This window comes from Mobula hypostoma, chromosome 13 (genome assembly GCF_963921235.1).
Source record: "Mobula hypostoma chromosome 13, sMobHyp1.1, whole genome shotgun sequence".
NCBI classification, from domain to species: Eukaryota; Metazoa; Chordata; class Chondrichthyes; order Myliobatiformes; family Myliobatidae; genus Mobula; species Mobula hypostoma.
The window spans coordinates 96,481,682-96,504,671 of NC_086109.1; the positions used below are offsets into that span (position 1 = coordinate 96,481,682).

The following is a 22,990-nucleotide window of genomic DNA, read 5'->3' on the forward strand; positions in this document are numbered from 1 at the left end:
GGTGGGGTGGGGGGGTAATGGTCAGGGAACTGGGTGGGGTGGAGGGTTAATGGTCAGGGAACTGGGTGGGGGTAATGGTCAGGGAACTGGGTGAGGTGATGGGGGTAATGGTCAGGGAACTGGGTGGGGAGGTAATGGTCAGGGAACTGGGTGGGGGGTAATGGTCAGGGAACTGGGTGAGGTGGGGGTGTAATGGTCAGGGGACTGGGTGGGGTGGAGGGGTAATGGTCAGGGAACTGGGTGGGGGGGTAATGGTCAGGGAACTGGGTGAGGTGGGGGGGTAATGGTCAGGGAACTGGGTGAGGTGGGGGGGGTAATGGTCAGGGAACTGGGTGGGGTGGAGGGGTAATGGTCAGGGAACTGGGTGGAGGGGTAATGGTCAGGGAACTGGGTGAGGTGGGGGGGGGTAATGGTCAGGGAACTGGGTGGGGTGGAGGGGTAATGGTCAGGGAACTGGGTGGGGGTAATGGTCAGGGAACTGGGTGAGGTGGGGGGGTAATGGTCAGGGAACTGGGTGGGGTGGAGGGTTAATGGTCAGGGAACTGGGTGGGGGAGTAATGGTCAGGGAACTGGGTGGGGTGGAGGGTTAATGGTCAGGGAACTGGGTGGGGTGGAGGGGTAATGGTCAGGGAACTGGGTGGGGGGTAATGGTCAGGGAACTGGGTGGGTGGAGGGTTAATGGTCAGGGAACTGGGTGGGGGGTAATGGTCAAGGAACTGGGTGGGGGGGTAATGGTCAGGGAACTGTGTGAGGTGGAGGGGTAATGGTCAGGGAACTGGGTGGGGGGTAATGCTCAGGGAAATGGGTGAGGTTGGGGGGTAATGGTCAGGGAACTGGGTGAGGGGGGTAATTGTCAGGGAACTGGGTAAGGTGGGGGTAATAGTCAGGGAACTGTGTGAGGTGGGGGGTAATGGTCAGGGAACTGGGTGGGGGGTAATGGTCAGGGAACTGGGTGGGGTGGGGGGGTAATGGTCAGGGAACTGGGTGGGGTGGAGGGTTAATTTGTCAGGGAACTGGGTGGGGTGTAATGGTCAGGGAACTGGGTGAGGTGATGGGGGTAATGGTCAGGGAACTGGGTGGGGGGGTAATGGTCAGGGAACTGGGTGGGGGGTAATGGTCAGGGAACTGGGTGAGGTGGGGGTGAAATGGTCAGGGGACTGGGTGGGGTGGAGGGGTAATGGTCAGGGAACTGTGTGGGGGGGTAATGGTCAGGGAACTGGGTGAGGTGGGGGGGTAATGGTCAGGGGACTGGGTGGGGGGTAATGCTCAGGGAACTGGGTGAGGTGGTGGGGGGTAATGGTCAGGGAACTGGGTGGGGTGGAGGGGTAATGGTCAGGGAATTGGGTGGGGGGTAATGGTCAGGGAACTGGGTGGGGTGGGGCATAATGGTCAGGGAACTGGGTGAGGTGGGGGGTAATGCTCAGGGAAATGCGTGAGGTTGGGGGGGTAATGGTCAGGGAACTGGGTGAGGGGGGTAATTGTCAGGGAACTGGGTAAGGTGGGGGTAATAGGGAACTGTGTGAGGTGGGGGGTAATGGTCAGGGAACTGGGTGGGGGGGTAATGGTCAGGGAACTGGGTGGGGTGGAGGGGTTATGGTCAGGGAACTGGGTGGGGTGGAGGGGTAATGGTCAGGGAACTGGGTGAGGTGGGGGGTAATGGTCAGGGAACTGGGTGGGGTGGAGGGGTAATGGTCAGGGAACTGGGTGGGGGGGGTAATGGTCAGGGAACTGGGTGAGGGGGGGTAATGGTCAGGGAACTGGGTGGGGTGGAGGGTTACTGGTCAGGGAACTGGGTGGGGGGTAATGGTCAGGGAACTGGGTGGGGTGGAGGGTTAATGGTCAGGGAACTGGGTGGAGGGGTAATGGTCAAGGAACTGGGTGGGGGGGTGATGGTCAGGGAACTGTGTGAGGTGGAGGGGTAATGGTCAGGGAACTGGGTGGGGAGTAATGGGCAGGGAACTGGGTGAGGTGGGGGGGGGTAATGGTCAGGGAACTGGGTGGGGTGGAGGGGTAATGGTCAGGGAACTGGGTGGGGGTAATGGTCAGGGAACTGGGTGGGGTGGAGGGGTTATGGTCAGGGAACTGGGTGGGGGGGTAATGGTCAGGGAACTGTGTGAGGTGGGGGGTAATGGTCAGGTGACTGGATGGGGGGGTAATGGTCAGGATACTGGGTGGGGTGGAGGGGTAATGGTCAGGGAACTGGGTGGGGGGGTAATGGTCAGGGAACTGGGTGAGGTGGGGCGGTAATGGTCAGGGAACTGGGTGGGGTGGAGGGGTAATGGTCAGGGAACTGGGTGGGGGGGTAATGGTCAGGGAACTGGGTGAGGTGGGGGGGTAATGGTCAGGAAACTGGGTGGGGGGGTAATGCTCAGGGAACTGGGTGAGGTGGTGGGGGGTAATGGTCAGAGAACTGGGTGGGGTGGAGGGGTAATGGTCAGGGAACTGGGTGAGGGGGGGTAATGGTCAGGGAACTGGGTGGGGTGGGGGGGGTAATGGTCAGGGAACTGGGTGGGGTGGAGGGTTAATGGTCAGGGAACTGGGTGGGGGGTAATGGTCAGGGAACTGGGTGGGGTGGAGGGTTAATGGTCAGGGAACTGGGTGGAGGGGTAATGGTCAAGGAACTGGGTGGGGGGGTGATGGTCAGGGAACTGTGTGAGGTGGAGGGGTAATGGTCAGGGAACTGGGTGGGGAGTAATGGGCAGGGAACTGGGTGAGGTGGGGGGGGTAATGGTCAGGGAACTGGGTGGGGTGGAGGGGTAATGGTCAGGGAACTGGGTGGGGGTAATGGTCAGGGAACTGGGTGGGGTGGAGGGGTTATGGTTAGGGAACTGGGTGGGGGGGTAATGGTCAGGGAACTGTGTGAGGTGGGGGGTAATGGTCAGGTGACTGGATGGGGGGGTAATGGTCAGGATACTGGGTGGGGTGGAGGGGTAATGGTCAGGGAACTGGGTGGGGGGGTAATGGTCAGGGAACTGGGTGAGGTGGGGCGGTAATGGTCAGGGAACTGGGTGGGGTGGAGGGGTAATGGTCAGGGAACTGGGTGGGGGGGTAATGGTCAGGGAACTGGGTGAGGTGGGGGGGGTAATGGTCAGGAAACTGGGTGGGGGGGTAATGCTCAGGGAACTGGGTGAGGTGGTGGGGGGTAATGGTCAGAGAACTGGGTGGGGTGGGGCATAATGGTCAGGGAACTGGGTGAGGTGGGGGGTAATGCTCAGGGAAATGCATGAGGTTGGGGGGGTAATGGTCAGGGAACTGGGTGAGGGGGGTAATTGTCAGGGAACTGGGTAAGGTGGGGGTAATAGTCAGGGAACTGTGTGAGGTGGGGGGTAATGGTCAGGGAACTGCGTGAGGGAGTAATGGTCAGGGAACTGGGTGGTAGGAGGGGAGGGAACTGGGTGGGGGGTAATGGTCAGGGAACTGGGTGGGGTGGGGGTGGTAATGGTCAGGGAACTGGGTGGGGTGGAGGGTTAATGGTCAGGGAACTGGGTGGAGGGGTAATGGTCAGGGAACTGGGTGAGGTGGGGGGGTAATGGTCAGGGAACTGGGTGGGGTGGGGGGTAATGGTCAGGGAACTGGGTGGGGTGGAGGGTTAATGGTCAGGGAACTGGGTGGGGTGGAGGGTTAATGGTCAGGGAACTGGGTGGGGTGGAGGGGTAATGGTCAGGGAACTGGGTGGGGGGTAATGGTCAGGGAACTGGGTGGGGTGGAGGGTTAATGGTCAGGGAACTGGGTGGAGGGGTAATGGTCAAGGAACTGGGTGGGGGGGTAATGGTCAGGGAACTGTGTGAGGTGGAGGGGTAATGGTCAGGGAACTGGGTGGGGGGTAATGGTCAGGGAACTGGGTGAGGTGGGGGGTAATGGTCAGGGAACTGGGTGGGATGGAGGGATAATGGTCAGGGAACTGCTTGGGGGGTAATGGTCAGGGAACTGGCTGGGGTGGAGGGGTAATGGTCAAGGAACTGGGTGGGGGGTAATGGTCAGGGAACTGGGTGGGGTTGAGGGGTAATGGTCAGGGAACTGGGTGGGGGGTAATGGTCAGGGAACTGGGTGGGGTGGAGGGGTAATGGTCAGGGAACTGGGTGTGGGGGTAATGGTCAGGGAACTGGGTGGGGGGTAATGGTCAGGGAACTGGGTGAGGTGGGGGGTAATGGTCAGGGAACTGGGTGAGTGGGAGTAATGGTCAGAGAATTGGGTGAGTGGGGGTAATGGTCAGGGAACTGGGTGGGGTGGAGGGGTAATGGTCAGGGAACTGGGTGGGGGGTAATGGTCAGGGAACTGGGTGGGGTGGAGGGGTAATGGTCAGGGAACTGGGTGGGGGGTAATGGTCAGGGAACTGGGTGAGGTGGGGGGTAATGGTCAGGGAACTGGGTGAGTGGGAGTAATGGTCAGAGAATTGGGTGAGTGGGGGTAATGGTCAGGGAACTGGGTGAGGGGGTAATGGTCAGGGAACTGGGTGGGGTGGAGGGGTAATGGTCAGGGAACTGGGTGGGGGGTAATGGTCAGGGAACTGGGTGGGGTGGAGGGGTAATGGTCAGGGAACTGGGTGTGGGGGTAATGGTCAGGGAACTGGGTGGGGTGTAATGGTCAGGGAACTGGGTGAGGTGGGAGTAATGGTCAGGGAATTGGGTGAGTGGGGGTAATTGTCAGGGAACTGGGTGAGGGGGGTAATGGTCAGGGAACTGGGTGAGCTGGGGGGGTAATGGTCAGGGAATTGGGTGAGGAACAGATGAAGAAAGGCGAGGCCTGAATCCTTCCAGGTATCACTTCAAGTTTCATACTTTTCCTCATTTTTCTGGTATATTAATTTTCAGAGATTTACAGAAACTCTTCCTGTATTTCCTAACAGGATTTCAATCCCCATTGAGAAAGCTGGCAGACCAGAACTTTGGAAATTTTACCTCCTCACAACAGAAGTCTTCAGCAAAGCTGCACAAAAAAGTTCTGTTTTATCAATTAGGAGTCTGAGATGTAATTTGTCAAGGGCAGTGACAGGTTTGGAGCAGCTCCTGCCTGCTTGAGAAACAAAGCGGTCAAACTAATCCTCCTTTTAAATTCTTTTCCAGACAAAATGTGAGTGCTTCCTCTGGGAACCCTCTGTTCTAGGAAGTTAACTTGTGTTTTAGGATTGTTCGGAGTCTGTCTGTGACAGGACTGCGGTGGGATTTATTTCACAGATGTGTTCTGAATGAAGCATCCAAAACATTTATTTCTTAAAGTCTAGAGTCATTTATTGTTTTTCTGTGATTAGTATTTTAGAGTTGCTTATGAAAGATGTTTTGCCTTTCAGGACTTGAAGCATTTGGTGTTACTAACTGCTACGCATTAAATTATGTTAGACCAGAAAACAAAAGAAACTTCACAGCTGAAACAAATACAGAACAAATTAGAACACTCTCAATACTACGACAATACTATAAAATGGTGTATTAGTTCCAAATGTTTTCAACAGAGGAGTTCATTCAGTGCATGCTGCTATGTTCTTTTCTTTCTTATTAATCTTTTTATTGATTTTTTTAAAAAGCATAAATACAGTCAAGAGGAGAATTAGGTCAAATATATATATCAGGAACAATATAAACCAAGATTAAGACAAACATTATCAAAATCATAGATATTGTTAAACTAGTATAAAATATATAATAATAAAAAATGAAAATAGTAACTCTCCTCTTACCAGTTTATGAAGAGAAAGGAAAAAACATTGGGTTTTGAGTGAAAAGAAAGGGGAAAAAAGCCCACTACACTATAATAAAACAAAAAAAAGGGACTGGGCATTCCACTTTGAGGATACGACCAAAAAAAGAAAGAAAGAAAGACTTTCTGATCAAATCTAAAACTTTTAAAAAAATTGAAAGAGTAATAAATCAAATTAAATGAAAATATTGGATAAAAGGTCTCCATATTTGCTCAAATTTAACGGATGTATCAAATGTCCGACTTGTTATTTTCTCTAAACTTAAACAGGACATAATGGAGGAGAGCCAGTAAAAGACTGTAGGTGGATTAGAATCCTCCACTTCAATAAAATGGCTCTCCTGGCCAGTAAGGTTGAAAAGGCTATCATATGTTGAGCAGAAACACTAATATTTCCTGCTTCCGATGAGATATTCCCAAAAATTGCCGTAAGCAAGTGATGTTGTATATCCAGATCCAAAACTCTTGATAGTGTTTTAAAAACATCTCTCCAAAAGTTATCTAGTTTTATACAAGACCAATACATTTGAGTTAAAGTGGCCAACTCAGTATTACATCTGTCACAAATAGGATTGATACTGGAGTAAATACACGCTAGTTTATCCTTTGACATATGAGCTCGATGCACTACCTTGAACTGTATCAAGGAATGACGGGCACAAATAGATGAGTTATTAAACCAGATGAAGAGTTTTAAACCATTGATTACCTGAAAATGCCTCTTGAAATTCCAATTCCCAAGTGCATTTAATTTTATCGTTAGATATCATTTGTAAACTCAGTAACCACTTATAGATTATAACTATCAACCCTTTTTGAAATGGTTTAAACTGAAAGAGAACATCTATCATATTAGGTGGATAAGCAGAAGGGTAATTTGGTAACAAACCACGTAAAAAATTCCTAATTTGTAAATATCTAAAGAAAGTGTACATTAGATAAATCATATTTATCCGCTAACTGAGAAAAAGACATTAAACTGTCCCCTAAAAATAAATCTGAAAATGTTATTATTCCCTTGGCCTTATCCAAAGTTGATGGTTTAAAAAAGTAATTGAGATAAATATTACTAGAAAGAATAAAATTATTGCTATGTTCTTTTGATTGACTGTAAATGAACAAAATCGGCTCAGACACCTAATGGATTGTCATCAGCCAACAACAATTGCATCCTGGAAATCTTCATTTTCATTGTAACATTCAAGATGATTGTTGATACCTTCCAATTCTTTGTGGTTCCTAACTTATTGAATTAGTGAAACAGTTTCATTTTTATTCCCGGTTGTTTCTGGCATCTCCAAGCCGGAATGCTTGAAACCACAGTGATCAAAACAGTTCTGAATTGTCTTATTGCCTATTTCTTGCCAACTATCAGTGACAAAAATCACTGTTTCTTTGAACATAAACACACGCAACTCACGTTATTTAAAAACTATTCACTGTCACAGTCTGGGGCATTCCAGGGTTCAGAGTTCATTTCCGATGCTGTCTGTAGGGAGCTTATATGTTCACCTCGTGACGTGATGTTTCAGCACAACATTGTGGGCCGAAGGACCTGTAATGATCTATGTTTTCTGTCACTTTCCAGTTCTCTGATCACATTTCCTGTTCTCAGGGCATTGGCAATGGACACAATGGTTCAATATCGACCATCCCGGAGGGAGAGGAGACCTCGAGCGACTCGATGCTATCCAGAGGCACTACCCAAACAAGCTGTGCCCCTCACCGGTCGGTGCGCAGGCCCGCACTACGCAGGGCGTACCAGCCGCGCTGACGGGAGAGGCATTTCACCTCAGCTCCCAGCGTGGCTTCTGGTGTCTCAATAAAGAGCAGCTCCCGGGGAAACACTGCTCGAATTATGCCGTCAGATTCCAGTGCCCTAGAGGTGAGTTCACAGCTGGCTCCTTCCAGTCAGTCTCGCTGGAGCAGTGACAGGTTGGAATCTAATCCAGACAATGTCAGGAGATGCACTCTGTGAAGTCAAGTTGTGGTCAAGAGAGAGTAAGTGTGTGTAATAATTCACTTGTTTTCTACACACATCCATGAGACAGATCCAGATGAAAAACAAAGAATAGCACAGGCCCTTCGGCCCACAATGTTGTGCTGACCCTTTAACCTACTCCAAGATCAATCTAACCCTTCCCTCCCATATCCCTATCCAAGAGTCTCATAAATGTCCCTAATGTATCGGCCTCTACCACCACCCCTGGCAGCGTGTTCCACACATCCATTATTCTGTGTGTGTTAAAAAAATCCTGCCAATGACATCCCCCTTTACTTTCCATCAATCACCTTAAAATTATGCCCCCTGGAGTATGTGTCAGGAGGGTTCCCTGTATGAGGAGAGCTGGTGGAACAGGAAGGTGAGGCGTTTGAGTAGACAAGCAGTGTGGGTGTTGAGAGCGAGCTGACTTTCCCGCAGGCATGGAGACCATTTCCTGACCTTGCCCCGGAACTGCTGGACAGTGAGTCCCTGGCGAGCCCAATGTTAACTCCTGCAGAGGTTGCGAGAACTGTGTTGAGGGTGCAGAGTTCTAACTAAAACGTTCTTCACGGTGAAGAAAGTAAACGGCGAGCGGGCTGAAATGTTTTGGGAAATTCCAATTCCAGTGCTTGTTTCGGTAGGACCCGTTTCTGCTGTGGCTCTGGGCTCCTGGTCCACATGGTCCGAGTGGGGAGCGTGCAGCGCAGGCTGTGAGCAGACGGGGGTGCAGACGCGGACACGTTCCTGCCCCTCGGCACTGCCCAACGACCGGCAGCATCACTGTCCCGGACCTCTGCAGGAAGGGCGGATGTGTACGGGTCCACCTTGCACAGGTATGTCCGGCCTCACAGGCTCCAGAGAGCCGCTGACCAACAGGATTCACATGATCAAAAGTTCCCCAGGTTAAACCACCTCCTCCTTCATGGTGTCCAATCCAAGGTTAATCTCTTTCCTATGCACCGCCCCTCTCTCATGCAGTTTGACCGCGGGCACATGGTATGTACAACAATACTCATATAAAGAAATTTTTAATTTTTAATTCAGCTCAGTGATCAGATTCCAAATGAAGTTGAACCAATGTGAAGTTTGCCTCGCCTCGAGCTCCACCTCGTACTTTGGAAGTCTGTTTGGTTTAGGTGACCTTCAGTCAGTACCATCAACATACATCAAAGTTGCTGGTGAACGCAGCAGGCCAAGCAGCATCTATAGGAAGAGGCGCAGTCGACGTTTCAGGCCGAGACCCTTCGTCAGGACTAAGGGTCTCGGCCTGAAACGTCGACTGCACCTCTTCCTACAGATGCTGCCTGGCCTGCTGCGTTCACCAGCAACTTTGATGTGTGTTGCTTGAATTTCCAGCATCTGCAGAATTCCTGTTGTTCAGTCAGTACCATCCCTTTTTTTGTACAAAACTATAAAAGTTTATTTACATTACAAATACACAAGGTACAGTCATTCAGTATTTACAAGACAATGGGTACACTCAAATTAAAATATGGTTACTTCTGTCTATTGAACAGTCAATAAATTAACAGTGATAAGTCCTGACCCGGTTCTGGGCTGTACCCTCCAAATATCCGGACCTGTCTCTCGGTTTCTTTGCACTACCTCACTTTCCATTTTTCTATTTTCTATTTATGATTTATAATTTAAATTTTTAATATTTACTATCGATTTGTAATCCAGGGAGCACAAAGAGCAGAATCAAATATCGCTGTGATGATTGTACGCTCTAGTATCAATTGTTTGGCGACAATAAAGTAAAGTACCCTGGGGGTGGGGACTGCTCATGGAAATCCCCCACTGTGACCCCATGCTCCCTCTGCAAGGACAGCCGGGTGCAAACGCGTCTTTGGAAAAGGAGCAGGCAGTCGGCCCAGGCAGCACCTCCACCTTCCACCGCCTAGACCTGTGAATGGCCATCTTGGCCTCAGTACCACCCCTCCCACAGTGTGACCCTCCCTCACTACCACCCCTCCCACAGTGTGACCCTCCCTCAGTACCACCCCTCCCACGGAGTGACCCTCCCTCACTACCACCCCTCCCACAGTGTGACCCTCCCTCAGTACCACCCCTCCCACGGAGTGACCCTCCCTCACTACCACCCCTCCCACAGTGTGACCCCTCCCTCACTACCACCCCTCCCACAGTGCGACCCTCCCACAGTGTGACCCTCCCTCAGTACCACCCCTCCCACAGTGTGACCCTCCCTCAGTACCACCCCTCCCACAGTGACCCTCTCTCAGTACCACCTTCCCATAGTGTGACCCTCCCTCAGTACCACCCCTCCCACAGTGTGACCCTCCCTCAGTACCACCCCTCCCACAGTGTGACCCTCCCTCAGTACCACCCCTCCCACAGTGTGATCCTCCCTCAGTACCACCCCTCCCACAGAGTGACTCTCCCACAGTGCAACCCTCCCTCAGTACCACCCTCCCACTGTGTGACCCTCCCTCAGTACCACCCCTCCCACAGTGTGACCCTCCCTCAGTACCACCCCTCCCACTGTGTGACCCTCCCTCAGTACCACCCCTCCCACAGTGTGACCCTCCCTCAGTGCCACCCCTCCCACAGTGTGACCCTCCCTCACTGCCACCCGTCCTACAGAGTGACCCTCCCTCAGTACCACCCCTCCCACAGTGTGACCCTCCCTCAGTACCACCCCTCCCACAGTGTGACCCTCCCTCAGTACCACCCCTCCCACAGTGTGACCCTCCCTCAGTACTGGCCGGGATTTATGTTTCAGACTCCGCCCTGTCATTATTGGTCACTCTGTATCTGTGTAGCCACCCTTGCCCGTTACCAGATCAGACTTACACCTCTGTTCACCCTCTCGCCTGGTCCTCCCAGCCACTAACCCTTCACTATCCCTACACGAGGGGCTTCCCTCTTGGTTTGAGTGATGACTCTGTGGCTGTGCTCTGCCCACAGTTGCCCCGAGGCTGATCATCAGTCCAGCGAGGAGCAGGGAAGAAGAGCAGACTGCCGGTAAGGTCGGGTTTTCTATCTATTGTGAATGGTTGTGAGAAATGAATCCCTTTTCCCCAATGCAATTCCAACTCAAACTGTCTGCCAGGGTTTTGTTTAATAGGTTGACACACAGAACTCATTCCTTATTCAGCTGAAGGAGTCACAGGAACTGTCTGAACATGGAGCTGTGTCAAAGTTTGGAAAAGTATCTTTGTGCACATGCTTACTTGTCAGTTTTCAGATCTGGGGTGCGGTAAGGAACCTGCAGTGGGTTGGAGCAGTTTCTGTGGTGTGGCCCTCTCTAGATCATCACAAACTTGCTCTAACCCCGAAAAATATTCTTGATGGTTTTTAATGTGCCAGCTAATCCCAAAGTTACACGTTTCCTCTCGGCCTTTCTCTACAGCTGTGGAGATACTGAGCAGTTTTGTGCTCGATGGGTTCTTTAGTCCCTTGCAGAGCTGGGGTCCGTGTACAATGGCCATTCCTGATCCCCGTGCTTGCCCCATTCCCCTGTGGCAGCTTCTGATTCGTTTACTTCCCCTGTGCACATCGACACAGACAGTGAAATGTGTCGTTTGTGTTAATGAGCAACAGAACCTAAGGCTGTGCTGGGGGTGGCCAGCGAGTATCCGGTAACACCAGCCGTGGCCAGGAGGTAGCGCTGTCACTGGTCTTTAACCCAACGAGTACTGGCTCAGAGGCATCAGACCCTCCTCCCATTTAACCCTCTCATTTCACTCCCATGATCATTCTCCTGAACCTCCTCCGGGACTGGCACATCCTCCTGTAGACAGAGTAGCTACTCCCCCGGGAATGCCGATGGGAGACAGGATGGGGAATTGTCTGCTAGTTGTGGTGTGGGGATGACAGAGGTTGTGTATGTGAGGGCAGGTCTGGGAGCGGGATGAACAGGTTCCTGCCCGGAACCTGAAAAGAAACAGCGGGTCCTTGAACTAACCCTGCCCGCCCTCGCACGCTGTGTTACAGGCTGCGGGCTAATTTGTTCCATGGGCCGTGTGAACGCAGCCTGCAGCCGTTGCATGTGTGAGGACCACACCCTCCTGGGGTCAGTGCGGCTGCAGGACGGAGCTCCAGCCTCCGGGGCCACGGTCCACCTGCGGGGAGACCCGGACTCACTGCTGACAACTTGCGATGACAATGGCAAGTTCAAGATTCCCGGTCTCTGCCCCGATGGCAACACGGCTGTGGAGATTCGGAAGCCCCGATATGGTGTTGCTGTGGTCGTACTGGACAAAGGCACCGACAAAGTCTCCATCATCAGCGTAAAGCTCAAGAGATCCGGTAAGGAATTACCCAGTCCCTCCGTATTACACAACTAACGGGAGATACCCCCTTCACCGTCGCTCGGCCCACTGGTTCCCCTTTACCTGTTGTGTTACGTGCCCTTCACTTCTGTGCAGACGTTACTGATGCAGTTACCCCGTTGTACACACAATTAAATATTCAGATTTTTTTATCACAGATTGTGCTGGGGGCACCACGCATTCGGGTGTCAGCAGAGCGTACCCTTAGTGCTCGGCAGAACACACCAAACAACAAAACAGCAACAGCAAAACAGGCCCTGTTCCTCTCTCCCAGCCACACACAACAGTCCTCCAACACCAGGACAGGTCTCCGGGTCTGCAGTCTCTGGGCTTCGGCTATTGGCCTTTAATTCCTAGACTTCTAATTGACGTCTGGGTATTGACCCCCGAAACAGTTGATGGTTGGACCCAAACTCCGGGCACACCGACACACCAGCTCTCCCATCTCCTGCTCACATGGACATCCGATCCTGGAACCCACCGACCTTGGAAAACCTCACCTGACAAAGCATTTGAATAGACAGGGACTTATTAGGGAGAGTCAACATGGCTTTGTGCGTGGTAGGTCATGTTTGACCAATCTATTGGAGTTTTTCCAGGAGGTTACCAGGAAAGTGGATGAAGGGAAGGCAGTGGATATTGTCTACATGGACTTCAGTAAGGCCTTTGACAAGGTTCCGCATGGGAGGTTAGTTAGGAAAATTCAGTCGCTAGGTATGCATGGAGAGGTGGTAAATTGGATTAGACATTGGTTTGATGGAAGAAGCCAGAGAGTGGTGGTAGAGAATTGCTTCTCTGAGTGGAGGCCTGTGACTAGTGGTGTGCCACAGGGATCAGTGCTGAGTCCATTGTTATTTTCATCTATATCAATGATCTGGATGATAATGTGGTAAATTGGATCAGCAAATTTGCTGATGATACAAAGATTGGAGGTGTAGTAGACAGTGAGGAAGGTTTTCAGAGCCTGCAGAGGGACTTGGACCAGCTGGAAAAATGGGCTAAAAAATGACAGATGGAGTTTAATACAGACAAGTGTGAGTTATTACACGTTGGAAGGACAAACCAAGGTAGAACATACAGGGTTAATGGTAAGGCACTGAGGAGTGCAGTGGAACAGAGGGATCTGGGAATATAGATACAAAATTCCCTAAAAGTGGCGTCACAGGTAGATAGGGTCGTAAAGAGAGCTTTTGGTACATTGGCCTTTATTAATCAAAGTATTGAGTATAAGAGCTGGAATGTTATGATGAGGTTGTATAAGGCATTGGTGAGGCCGAATCTGGAGTATTGTGTTCAGTTTTGGTCACCAAATTACAGGAAGGATATAAATAAGGTTGAAAGAGTGCAGAGAAGGTTTACAAGGATGTTGCCAGGACTTGAGAAACTCAGTTACAGAGAAAGGTTAAATAGGTTAGGACTTTATTCCCTGGAGCATAGAAGAATGAGGGGAGATTTGATAGAGGTATATAAAATTATGATGGGTATAGATAGAGTGAATACAAGCAGGCTTTTTCCACTGAGGCAAGGGGAGAAAAAAACCAGAGGACATGGGTTAAGGGTGAGGGGGGAAAAGTTTTAAAGGGAACATTGGGCGGGGGGTTAAAGGGATCCCTTGTGGCTAAAGGGATCAGGGGGTATGGAGGGAAGGCTGGTACAGGGTTCTGAGTTGGATGATCAGCCATGATCATACTGAATGGTGGTGCAGGCTCGAAGGGCCGAATGGCCTACTCCTGCACCGATTTTCTATGCTTCTTCACACAGAGAGTGGTGGGAGTATGGAATGAGCTGCCAGACGAGGTGGTAAATGTGGGTTCTTTTTTAACATTTAAGAATAAATTGGACAGATACATGGATGGGAGGGGTATGGAGGGATATGGTCCGTGTGCAGGTCAGTGGGACTAGGCAGAAAATGGTTCGGCACAGCCAAGAAGGGCCAAAGGGCCTGTTTCTGTGCTGTAGTTTTTCTATGGTTTCTAAATCTGTCAGAATTCTTTGAGGAAATAACAGGCAGGATAGACAAAGGAGAGTCAGTGGATGTTGTGTATTTAGGTTTTCAGAAGGCCTTTGACAAGGGGCTGCACGTGAAGCTGTTTAACAAGTTAAGAGCCCCTGGTATTACAGGAAAGATTCTATCATGGATAGAAGATTGGCTGATTGACAGGAGGCAAAGAGAGGGAATAAAGGGAGTCTTTTCAGGTTGGCTGCCAGTGACTAGTGGTGTTCCACAGGAGTCTGTGTTGGGACTGATTCTTTATACGTTGTATGTCAATGATTATGATGATGGAACTGGAGGCTCTGTGACCAAGTTTACAGACAACATGAAGATAGGTGGAGGGGCAGGTAGCGTTGAGAAAGCAGGAGACTGCGGAAGGACTTAGGAGAATGGCAAAGAAGTGGCAGATGAAATACAGTGTCAGGAAAAGTAAGCACTTTGCACTTTGGCATAAAGGCATAGACTAATTTCCAAAAGGAGAGAAAATTCCAATCAAGAGGACTAGAATATAAAAGCAAGGATGTAATGCTGAGACTTTATAAAACACCGGTGAGGCCTCACTTAGAGTATTGTGAGCCATTTAGGGCCCATTATCTCAGAAGGGATATGCTGAAATTGGAAAGATTCTGAGGAGTTTCACAAAAATTATTCTGAGAACCTATCGGATGTTGAAAAGCCTTGATAGAGTGGATGTGGAGACGATGTTTCCCATAGTGGGGAAGTCTATGACCAGAGGGCACAGCCTCATAATAGAGGGTCTTCCATTTAGAACAGAGATGAGGAGAAATTCTTTAGCCAGAATCTGTGGAATTCATTGTCACAAGGGGCTTGGAGGCCAAGTCATTGGGTATATTTAAGGCAGAGGTTGATAGGTTCTTGATTATTCAGGGCATGAAGGGATACGGGGGAGGGAAGCCTCCGGGGAGGCAGGAAATTGGGATTTAGAGGAAAGTGGATCAGCCATAATGAAATGGCAGAGCAGACTCGATGGGCTGAATGGCCTAATTCTGCTCTTATGTTTTATGATCTTATGGGTAAGGTTGACATCCACAGAATCTCTTCGTCACTCTCCACATTGCTGGACTTTTGAGCACAGAGTAGAGGTCGGATCTCTAACTCCCCACGTTCCTGTCCCTAAACCCTAACCTGTCCCACAACTCCCCTCATCCCTGTGCCTGAACCCTAATCTGACCTCTAACCCCCTACATTCCTGTCCCCCAACTCCCCTCATCCCTGTCCCTAAACCTTAACCTGACCTCCAACTCCTCTCTCAGTCCCTATGAACTCAACCACCATTTTATACACCACCTCTGCACTCATTTCATCACAGCACACAGCTCAGTTGTCACCATTACACTACTCAGACCCCTGCCTATTTCACACAGTTGTTGATTACACAATCTCACGGTCAGACACGCTTTGTTACCCACTTTTAGTGTCTATACAGTTCATTATTACATCCTCCGCAGCGCAAGGCGTGTCCGGGAGAGAGGCTGTGATAATGAAGTGTGCTGAACAGTAGTGTGTTCACAGACAGCACTGTGTAACTGTGATGATGTGTGCTTCATAAGGGTGTATTACAGACTGGTCTGTGTAACTGTGTCGTTGTGTGCTTCAGAGGACTGTATTACAGGCTGGGCTGTGTAACTGTGATGTGTGCTTCAGGAAGGTGTGTTACAGACTGGGGCATGTAACTGTGATGTGCCAGTAATGGGCATGTCATAGAGAGGATGTGTAATGATGTCACTGCTCTCACTTACCCACCCGTTGCTGTTACGCTCTGGTAATAACTATACATTCCTCACTTTTGCACGCACTCTCATTACTGCAGAGAACTGGGGAGAGAATCAGCAGTTGGTGAGGGAGGAGTGGGTGTGAGGGGGCAGTCGTGCTGCTATTTCAACACCAGTGACCTGTGTTCGATTCCCGTCACTGCCTGTAAGGAATTTGTACGCTTTCCCCTCATGGGGTTCCTCACACATTCCAAAGACGTAGGGATTAGTAAGTTAATTGAGCACACGGATGTAACTGTGAGCCTGTTACTGTACATTATCCCTTCATCACGCAACACCAACAAATTCACATTCCCGGTGACCAGCACAGGGGATACAACAAATTACCAGTAACCAGAAAACAGCCGTCCCAGCTGATATAACTACTGATATTGCAAGAGGGGTCCCAATCACATGGAATAATAATTTCTGCGACCTCTATCCCCGTCCTACAGTGAAGCCGTTCATCAGGTCACAGCCCCAGAGCAAGATCAGACGTGAGGGACAGAGCGTCACTTTCTGCTGCAAGGCCGTGTGTGATCCACCTGCCAACAAGTACTCCTGGTAATGTCCCTTCCATTCCGTTGTGTCTGTGTTCACCCCAATCCCGCAACCTCTGTGGTGATAGGGACCCATGCCCAGTGGTCAATAACTTGGCTCAGTGGTCAGGGATGAGGTGGGTTGAGGAGGGCTGGAACTGGTGGCTATTTGGTGAGATTAACCTGGGGGGGTTGTGGGGTGTTGGGGGGCTGGTGCTCTGAGAAGGGTTGGCCGTCTCCAGGATCAGGAGTTGTGGAGTAGGTTGGGTTCAGTGTGTTATTGCTCAGGGTGGGAGCAAGAGGCCAGCAGTTTTGTACCATCTGTAGCCAGGGGGCTTGGTGTTGGAGATGCTGGGGTCAGTAGCAGGAATATCAGAAGGGAGAAGCAAAAGTCAAATGTATCAGTATTACAATGGAGTGAAAGGAATTACAGAGGCACGAGCAAGGAGCTGGCCAAAATTGATTAGAAGGGAACACCAGCAGGGATGACGACAGAGCAGCAATGGCTGGAATTTCTGGGAGCATTTCATCCCAAAGAAGAATATTCTAAAGGCAAGATGACACAACTGTGGCTGACAAGGATGTCAAAGCCAACAAAAAAGCCAAAGAGAGGGCATATAATAGAGCAAATATTAGTGGGAAGTTAGAGGATTGGGAAATATTTAAAAACCAACAGAAGGCAACTAAAAAGCCATGGGGGGAGAGAGATGAAATATGGAGTTAAGCTAGCCAATAATATTGAAGAGGATACCAAAAGTTTCTTCAGATACATAAAGTGTAAAAGAGAAGCGAGATTGGATATCAGACCACTGGAAAATGATGCTGAAGAGGTAGTAATGGGGGACAAGGAAATGGCGATCGAACTGGGAAAGTATTTTGCGTCAGTCTTCACTATAAAAGAAGCTAGCAGTATGGTGGAAGTTCCAGGTGTCCGGGGGCATGAGATGTGTAAAGTTGCCATTACTAGGGAGAAGGTTCTTGGAAAACTGAAAGGTCTGAAGGTAGATAAGTCACCTGGACCAGATGGTCTACACCCCAGGGTGCTGAAAGAGGTGGCTGAAGAGATTGTGGAGGCATCAGTAATGATCTTTCAAGAACCACTAGATTCTGGAATGGTTCCCAAAGACTAGAAAATTACAAATATCATTCCTCTCTTCAAGAAGGGAGAGAGGCAGAAGAAAGGAAATTATAGGCAGGTTAGTCTGACATTACAGGTTGGGAAGATGTTGGTGTCGATTGTTAAGGATGTGTTTTTGGGGTACTTGGAGGTACATGATAAAATACACCATAGTTAGCATGGTTTTCTCAAGGGAAAATCTTGCCAGACAAATCTGGTGGAATTCTTTGAAGAAATAACAATCAGGATAGACAAAGGAGCATCAGTTAATGTAGAGTACTTGGATTTTCAGAAGGCCTTTGACAAGGTGCCACACATGAGGCTGCTTAACAAGCATCCCATGGTATAACAGGGAAGATTCTAGCATGGATGAAGCGGTGGCTGATTGGCAGGAAACAAAGAATAGGAATAAAAGGAGCCTTTTCAGATTGACTGCCAGTGAGTAGTGGTGTTCCACAGGGGTCTGTGTTGAGACGGATTGTTGTGGTCAGCACTGGGAATCTTGGGAATGCAGGGGTTGGCAGTGGGAAATGTTGGGATCGATAGGGAGAATATTGAGGTCTGTAGTGGGAATGCTGGGATCGGCAGTGTGAATGTTAGGAATATTGGGGCCGGCAGTGGGAATGTTGGGGTCTGTACTTTGATGAGTTCAGTAGTTAGGAGCCCTGCTGTTGGTACTCAGAGTGGTTTCAAAAATCAAGATCTGGATCCATCTGTGGGGGACATTCAGGAAGGTATAATTGTTACCTTTTTGAAGCAGGTGGGAATTTACAACTGTAGCAGTGAGAGGTTGAAAATGTCCTTGAATATTCTAGCCAGTTGGTTGGCACAGGTTTTCAGAGCCTTACCACTTCATCAGAACCTACTGCCTTGCGAGGGTTCACCCTTCCGAAGAACACTGACTTTGGCCTCCAAGGCAGAGATCACAGGGTCACCGGGTGCAGCAAGGATCTTCACAGCTGTAGTTGTATTTTCCCTTTCAAAGCTAGCCTAGAAGGCGTTGAGCTCATCTAGTAGTGAAGCATCGCTGCCATTCATGCTACTGGGTTTTGCTTTGCAGAAAGCAATGTCCTGAAAACCCTGCCAGAATTGACATGCATCTGATGTCACCTCCAACCTCGCTCAGAATTGTCTCTTCGCTCTTGAAACAGCCCTCCACAAGTCATAACTGGTTTTCTTGTACAGACCCGGGTCACCAGACTTAAATCCACAGATCTAGCCCTCAGCAGACGACAAACTCCTATTCCATCCACTGCTTTTGGTTTGGGAATGTGCAGCAAGCTTTCTTTCACACACTCATCCACACAGGTTTAATGAAGTCATTAACACTGTGGTACACTCATCCAGCCTCGGAGATGAATCCATCAACACAGTCCAGTCCACCAATTCAAAGCAGTCTTGCAAGTGCTCCTGTGCTTCCCTTGTCCAGACCTTCTTGGTCCTCACTACTGGTGCTGCAGTCTTCTCTGCCTGTACTCAGAGTAGAAGTACAGCCAGGTGATCAGACTTTCTAAAGTGAGGGCGTGGAATAGCACAGCTGGCATTCTTGATGGTGGTGTAACGGTGGTCCATGTGTTGTTTCTTGTGGTACTACAAGTGATTTGTTGATGGTAATTATTTGGTGACTTTTTCAAGCTGGCCTGGTTAAAATCCTCCAGTATGATAGTGGAGGTGTCAGGGTGTGCTGTTTCGTGCACATTGATCCCGCTGCTCAGATCACCCAGAGCCTGTTGACATTGGCCTGAAGTGGAATGTACACCACTACCAAAATGATCGCAGAAATGGACGGCACTTAATTACGAGATATTTCAGGTCTGGTGAGCAGACTTGGAACATCATTGATACATTAGTTCACCAAGAGAAATGATCGTGAGACATACAGCTCTGCTTTTGAGAGACTCGACAGTCCTATCCTGATGGTGTGTAGTGAACCTGCAAATCTGAATTGCTGCGTCTGGTACGGAAGGTGTTAACCAGGATTCCGTGAAAAGGGATGCAAGTGGTCCCAGTGTTTCTCTGATACAGCACTTTAGCTCTGAGATCTCCCATTTTGTTTACTAGAAACTCTATGTTTACCAGTAAGTTAGTTGGTATTGGGAGTTGAAAACCCCATTTTATTAAACACACCTGAGTCTACGAGGAATCTGGCGAGAAGTACGGCCACAATCAGTATTGTTTCCGTCAGTTTTAAGCAGCAATAGGTTAGTCAATGACATTAAGACATCTTTATTAACTGTACAGCCCGTAGAAGCAATTGTGATTCTCAGCTGCATCAGGAAGAAACAGGAATATTTAATTGTGTCCACCGAGCTGTGCTGCATAAGATCACCTTCAAAGCGCCCCAGGCGTAATTTTGGTTCTGATGCTGAAGTCCTTGACATCTTCACCTCAGGACCATTGATAGAAATGGAACTGTGTCCGTTGGCCCTTCCTGAAGTCATTCTGCTGACACGTGAGGGATGGTTAGTGCAGTGGACATTGGTCCAGTACCTCCCTTCCACCCGGATCCACCCATCACCTGCCAGATCCTCCCCCTTATCTCTCTCTACTCACTCTCTCCCCTCTGTCACTCAGTCCCAATAAACCTAAAACCTTGGCTGTCCACGGCTGCCGACCTCCTCCAGGAGTGCGTGTGTGTTACCTTTGCAGGGCACAAGAGGAAGAGTTTAGGTGATGGGGTACGCAGGAAAGGACCCAAAATGATTGACCAAAGTGCCCAACCTTTTTGCATCTGGATTTATTCGGGAGACAGAGACCATAGAACAGAGTAGTGAGGACAGATTATAGAAGAGGAGGTGCTGTTTGTCTTCGGGTGAATTAGGGTGGATAAATCCCTAGGGACTGACAAGGTGTTCCCTCGGACTCTGTGGGAGGCAAGTGCAGAAATTGTAGGAGCCTAGCAGAGATATTTAAAATGTCCTCAGCCACAGTGAGGTGCCAGAGGACTGGAGGAACAGCTGAACACCTACGCTCTGTCTGCCAGAGAAAGCAGGATCTCCCAATGGCCACACATTTTAATTCCACGTCCCATTCCCATTCTCATTCTGACATGTCTATCCACGGCCTCCTCTACTGTAAAGATGAAGCCACACTCAGGTTGGAGGAACAACACCTTATATTCCGTCTGGGTAGCCTCCAACCTGATGGTATGAACATTGACTTCTCTAACTTCTGCTAATGCCCCACCTCCCCCTCGTACCCCATCTGTTATTTATTTATATACACACATTCTTTTTCTCTCTCTCTCTTTTCTCCCTCTGTCCCTCTGACTATACCCCTTGCCCATCCTCTGGGGTTTTCCCCCTCCCCCTTTTCCTTCTCCCTGGGCCTCCTGTCCCATGATCCTCTCATATCCCTTTTGCCAATCACCTGTCCAGCTCTTGGCTCCATCCCTCCCCCTCCTGTCTTCTCCTATCATTTTGGATCTCTCCCTCCCCCTCCCACTTTCAAATCTCTTACTAACTCTTCCTTCAGTTAGTCCTGACGAAGGGTCTCAGCCCAAAACGTCGACTGTACCTCTCCCTAGAGATGCTGCCTGGCCTGCTGCGTTCACCAGCAACTTTGATGTGTGTAGCTAATGTTATTCCATTTTTTAAGAAAGGCTCCAAACCTTAATTGGGCAATTATAGGCTAGTGAGCCTGATGTCAGGTATTCTAAGGCCACAGAATATTTAAGTATTTGTGTAGACAGATTCTAATTAGAGATGGCCATCGTGGCTCTGTGCGTGACAGGTCAGGTCTACCCAACCTTCCACAGCTTTTCAAGGAGGTTACCAGGAAAGTTAATGAAGGCACCTATTCTGTGCTGCATCTCAATAAATAGATCAATAAGTGGACTTTAACAAGGCCTTTGATCAGTCACTCGGCATTCAAGATGAGGTAGTAAATTGGATTAGACATTGGCTTCGTGGGAGAAGCCAGAGAGTGGTAGTGGAGGGTTGCCTCTCTGACAGGAGGCCTGTGACCAGTGGTGTGTCACAGGGATGGTTGCTGGGTCCGTTGTTGTTTGTCATCCATATCAACAATCTGGATGATATTGTGATTAACTAGATCAGCAGATTTGTGGATGACACCAAGGTTGGGGGTGTAGTGGACAGTGAGGAAGACTATCGGAGCTCACAGCAGGATCTGGACCAGCTGGAAAAATGGCAGGTGGAATATAATGCAGACTAGTACGAGGTATTGCACTTTGGGAGGACCAACCAGGGCAGGTCTTACACAGTGAGCGGTCGGGACTGAGGAGTGTGGTAGAACAGATGGATCTGGGAATAAATAAAGCTTTTGGCACATTGGCCTTCATAAACCAGGACACTGAACAGAGGAAGTGCGGTGAAATACTGTATTGAAGACAACAATGTTGGTGGGGCCAAATTTAGAGCATTGTGTACAGTTCTGGTCACCTGCCTACAGGAAAAGTGTTGTGGAAGAATATTTTGAATAAAGGGTTAAAATATCTGAGTTTTTAACACATTGCACCTCCCTCTAGGTAGCAACATGCCTCGTGCTGATCTTAATGCGTAACACAGCAGCGTAAACACGACAGAGACAGTGAAGATCATATCAGGGAGGCTCCTGTGGGCTGTCAAGTTTCTGACAAACAGTGTCTCTGGTTTTCCTTCACCTGTCTTGTACTAACATAAACAAATTATGCTTTTGTATTTTAATGACTTACTGGATCTAAGGAGTTTATGAACCTTTCTATCATAAATAAAAATAAATTCACCATTCAGCCTGGGTTCTCAGTACACTTGCAATAATCTATCAGCTTCAAGGATGTTCAACAGCCTTTATCTCTGATGTTGTGGGCAAACGAGACTGTCTGGCATTTTTGTGGGAATTGATGAGACACACGGGACTAATTTTTAACTTTACTGATATAATTTTCTTCCCGTGTGCATGCATAAAAAAGACTGTGACTATTGTTCTTTGGAAGACTTGACCATTGCACCATCAGTGAGTCAATCTTCTCATTCATGAATAAAGATATTCTCTCGTCACTTTGAAACCAGTGGCCAATTTAAATGTGACCAACTCTAATTGAATTTTCTTGGCAAATTAATTTCCCGACAGGTACCAATAAGATTGAAAGAGTGCATAGGAAGTTTATCAGGGCGTTGCCGGGACTTGAGGACTGGAGATACAGGGAAGGTTAGGTAGGCTAGGAGTTTATTCCCTGGATCACAAGGGAATGAGGGGAAACGTTATGGGGGTATACACAGTTATGAGGTGTATGGATAGGGTGACTGCATGCAGGTTTTTACCCTTCCGGTTGGGTGAGACTAGATCTAGAGGTGATAGGTTTTTGGGTTTAGGGTGAAGGGGTAATCTTCTTTATTCAGAGCTGCTGGCAGAAGTGGTAGAAGTTGATTCAATTGTAACTTGGTTGGATAAGTACGTGATGGGAGGGGTGTGGAGGGATATGTTCCGGGTGCAGGTAGATGGGACTTGGCAGAAGATTGGGTCAGAATGGACTAGATGGGCCAAAGGGCCTGTTTCTGTGCTGTTGTGCTTTATGACTCTATGACCAGTCAGTGGAGACCTGAAGCTCCCGGCTGCAGGGATCGTCCTCAGGGAGTGGTTAAAGTGAATTGCATCC

At 49.1% G+C, this 22,990-nt stretch overlaps 1 protein-coding gene across 4 annotated transcripts in view; it reads left to right on the forward strand.

The window, feature by feature from the left end:
- The window catches only part of cilp (cartilage intermediate layer protein, nucleotide pyrophosphohydrolase), an 84,182-nt gene that overhangs the window by 52,625 nt on the left and 8,567 nt on the right, over positions 1-22,990 (forward strand). For all 4 annotated transcript variants that reach the window (XM_063066261.1, XM_063066259.1, XM_063066258.1 and 1 more), the window contains 5 exons: positions 7,310-7,579; positions 8,320-8,511; positions 10,607-10,663; positions 11,636-11,950; positions 16,194-16,302. In XM_063066261.1, coding sequence (XP_062922331.1) covers positions 7,310-7,579; positions 8,320-8,511; positions 10,607-10,663; positions 11,636-11,950; positions 16,194-16,302 — 943 coding nt within the window. The remainder of the gene's footprint in view (positions 1-7,309; positions 7,580-8,319; positions 8,512-10,606; positions 10,664-11,635; positions 11,951-16,193; positions 16,303-22,990) is intronic.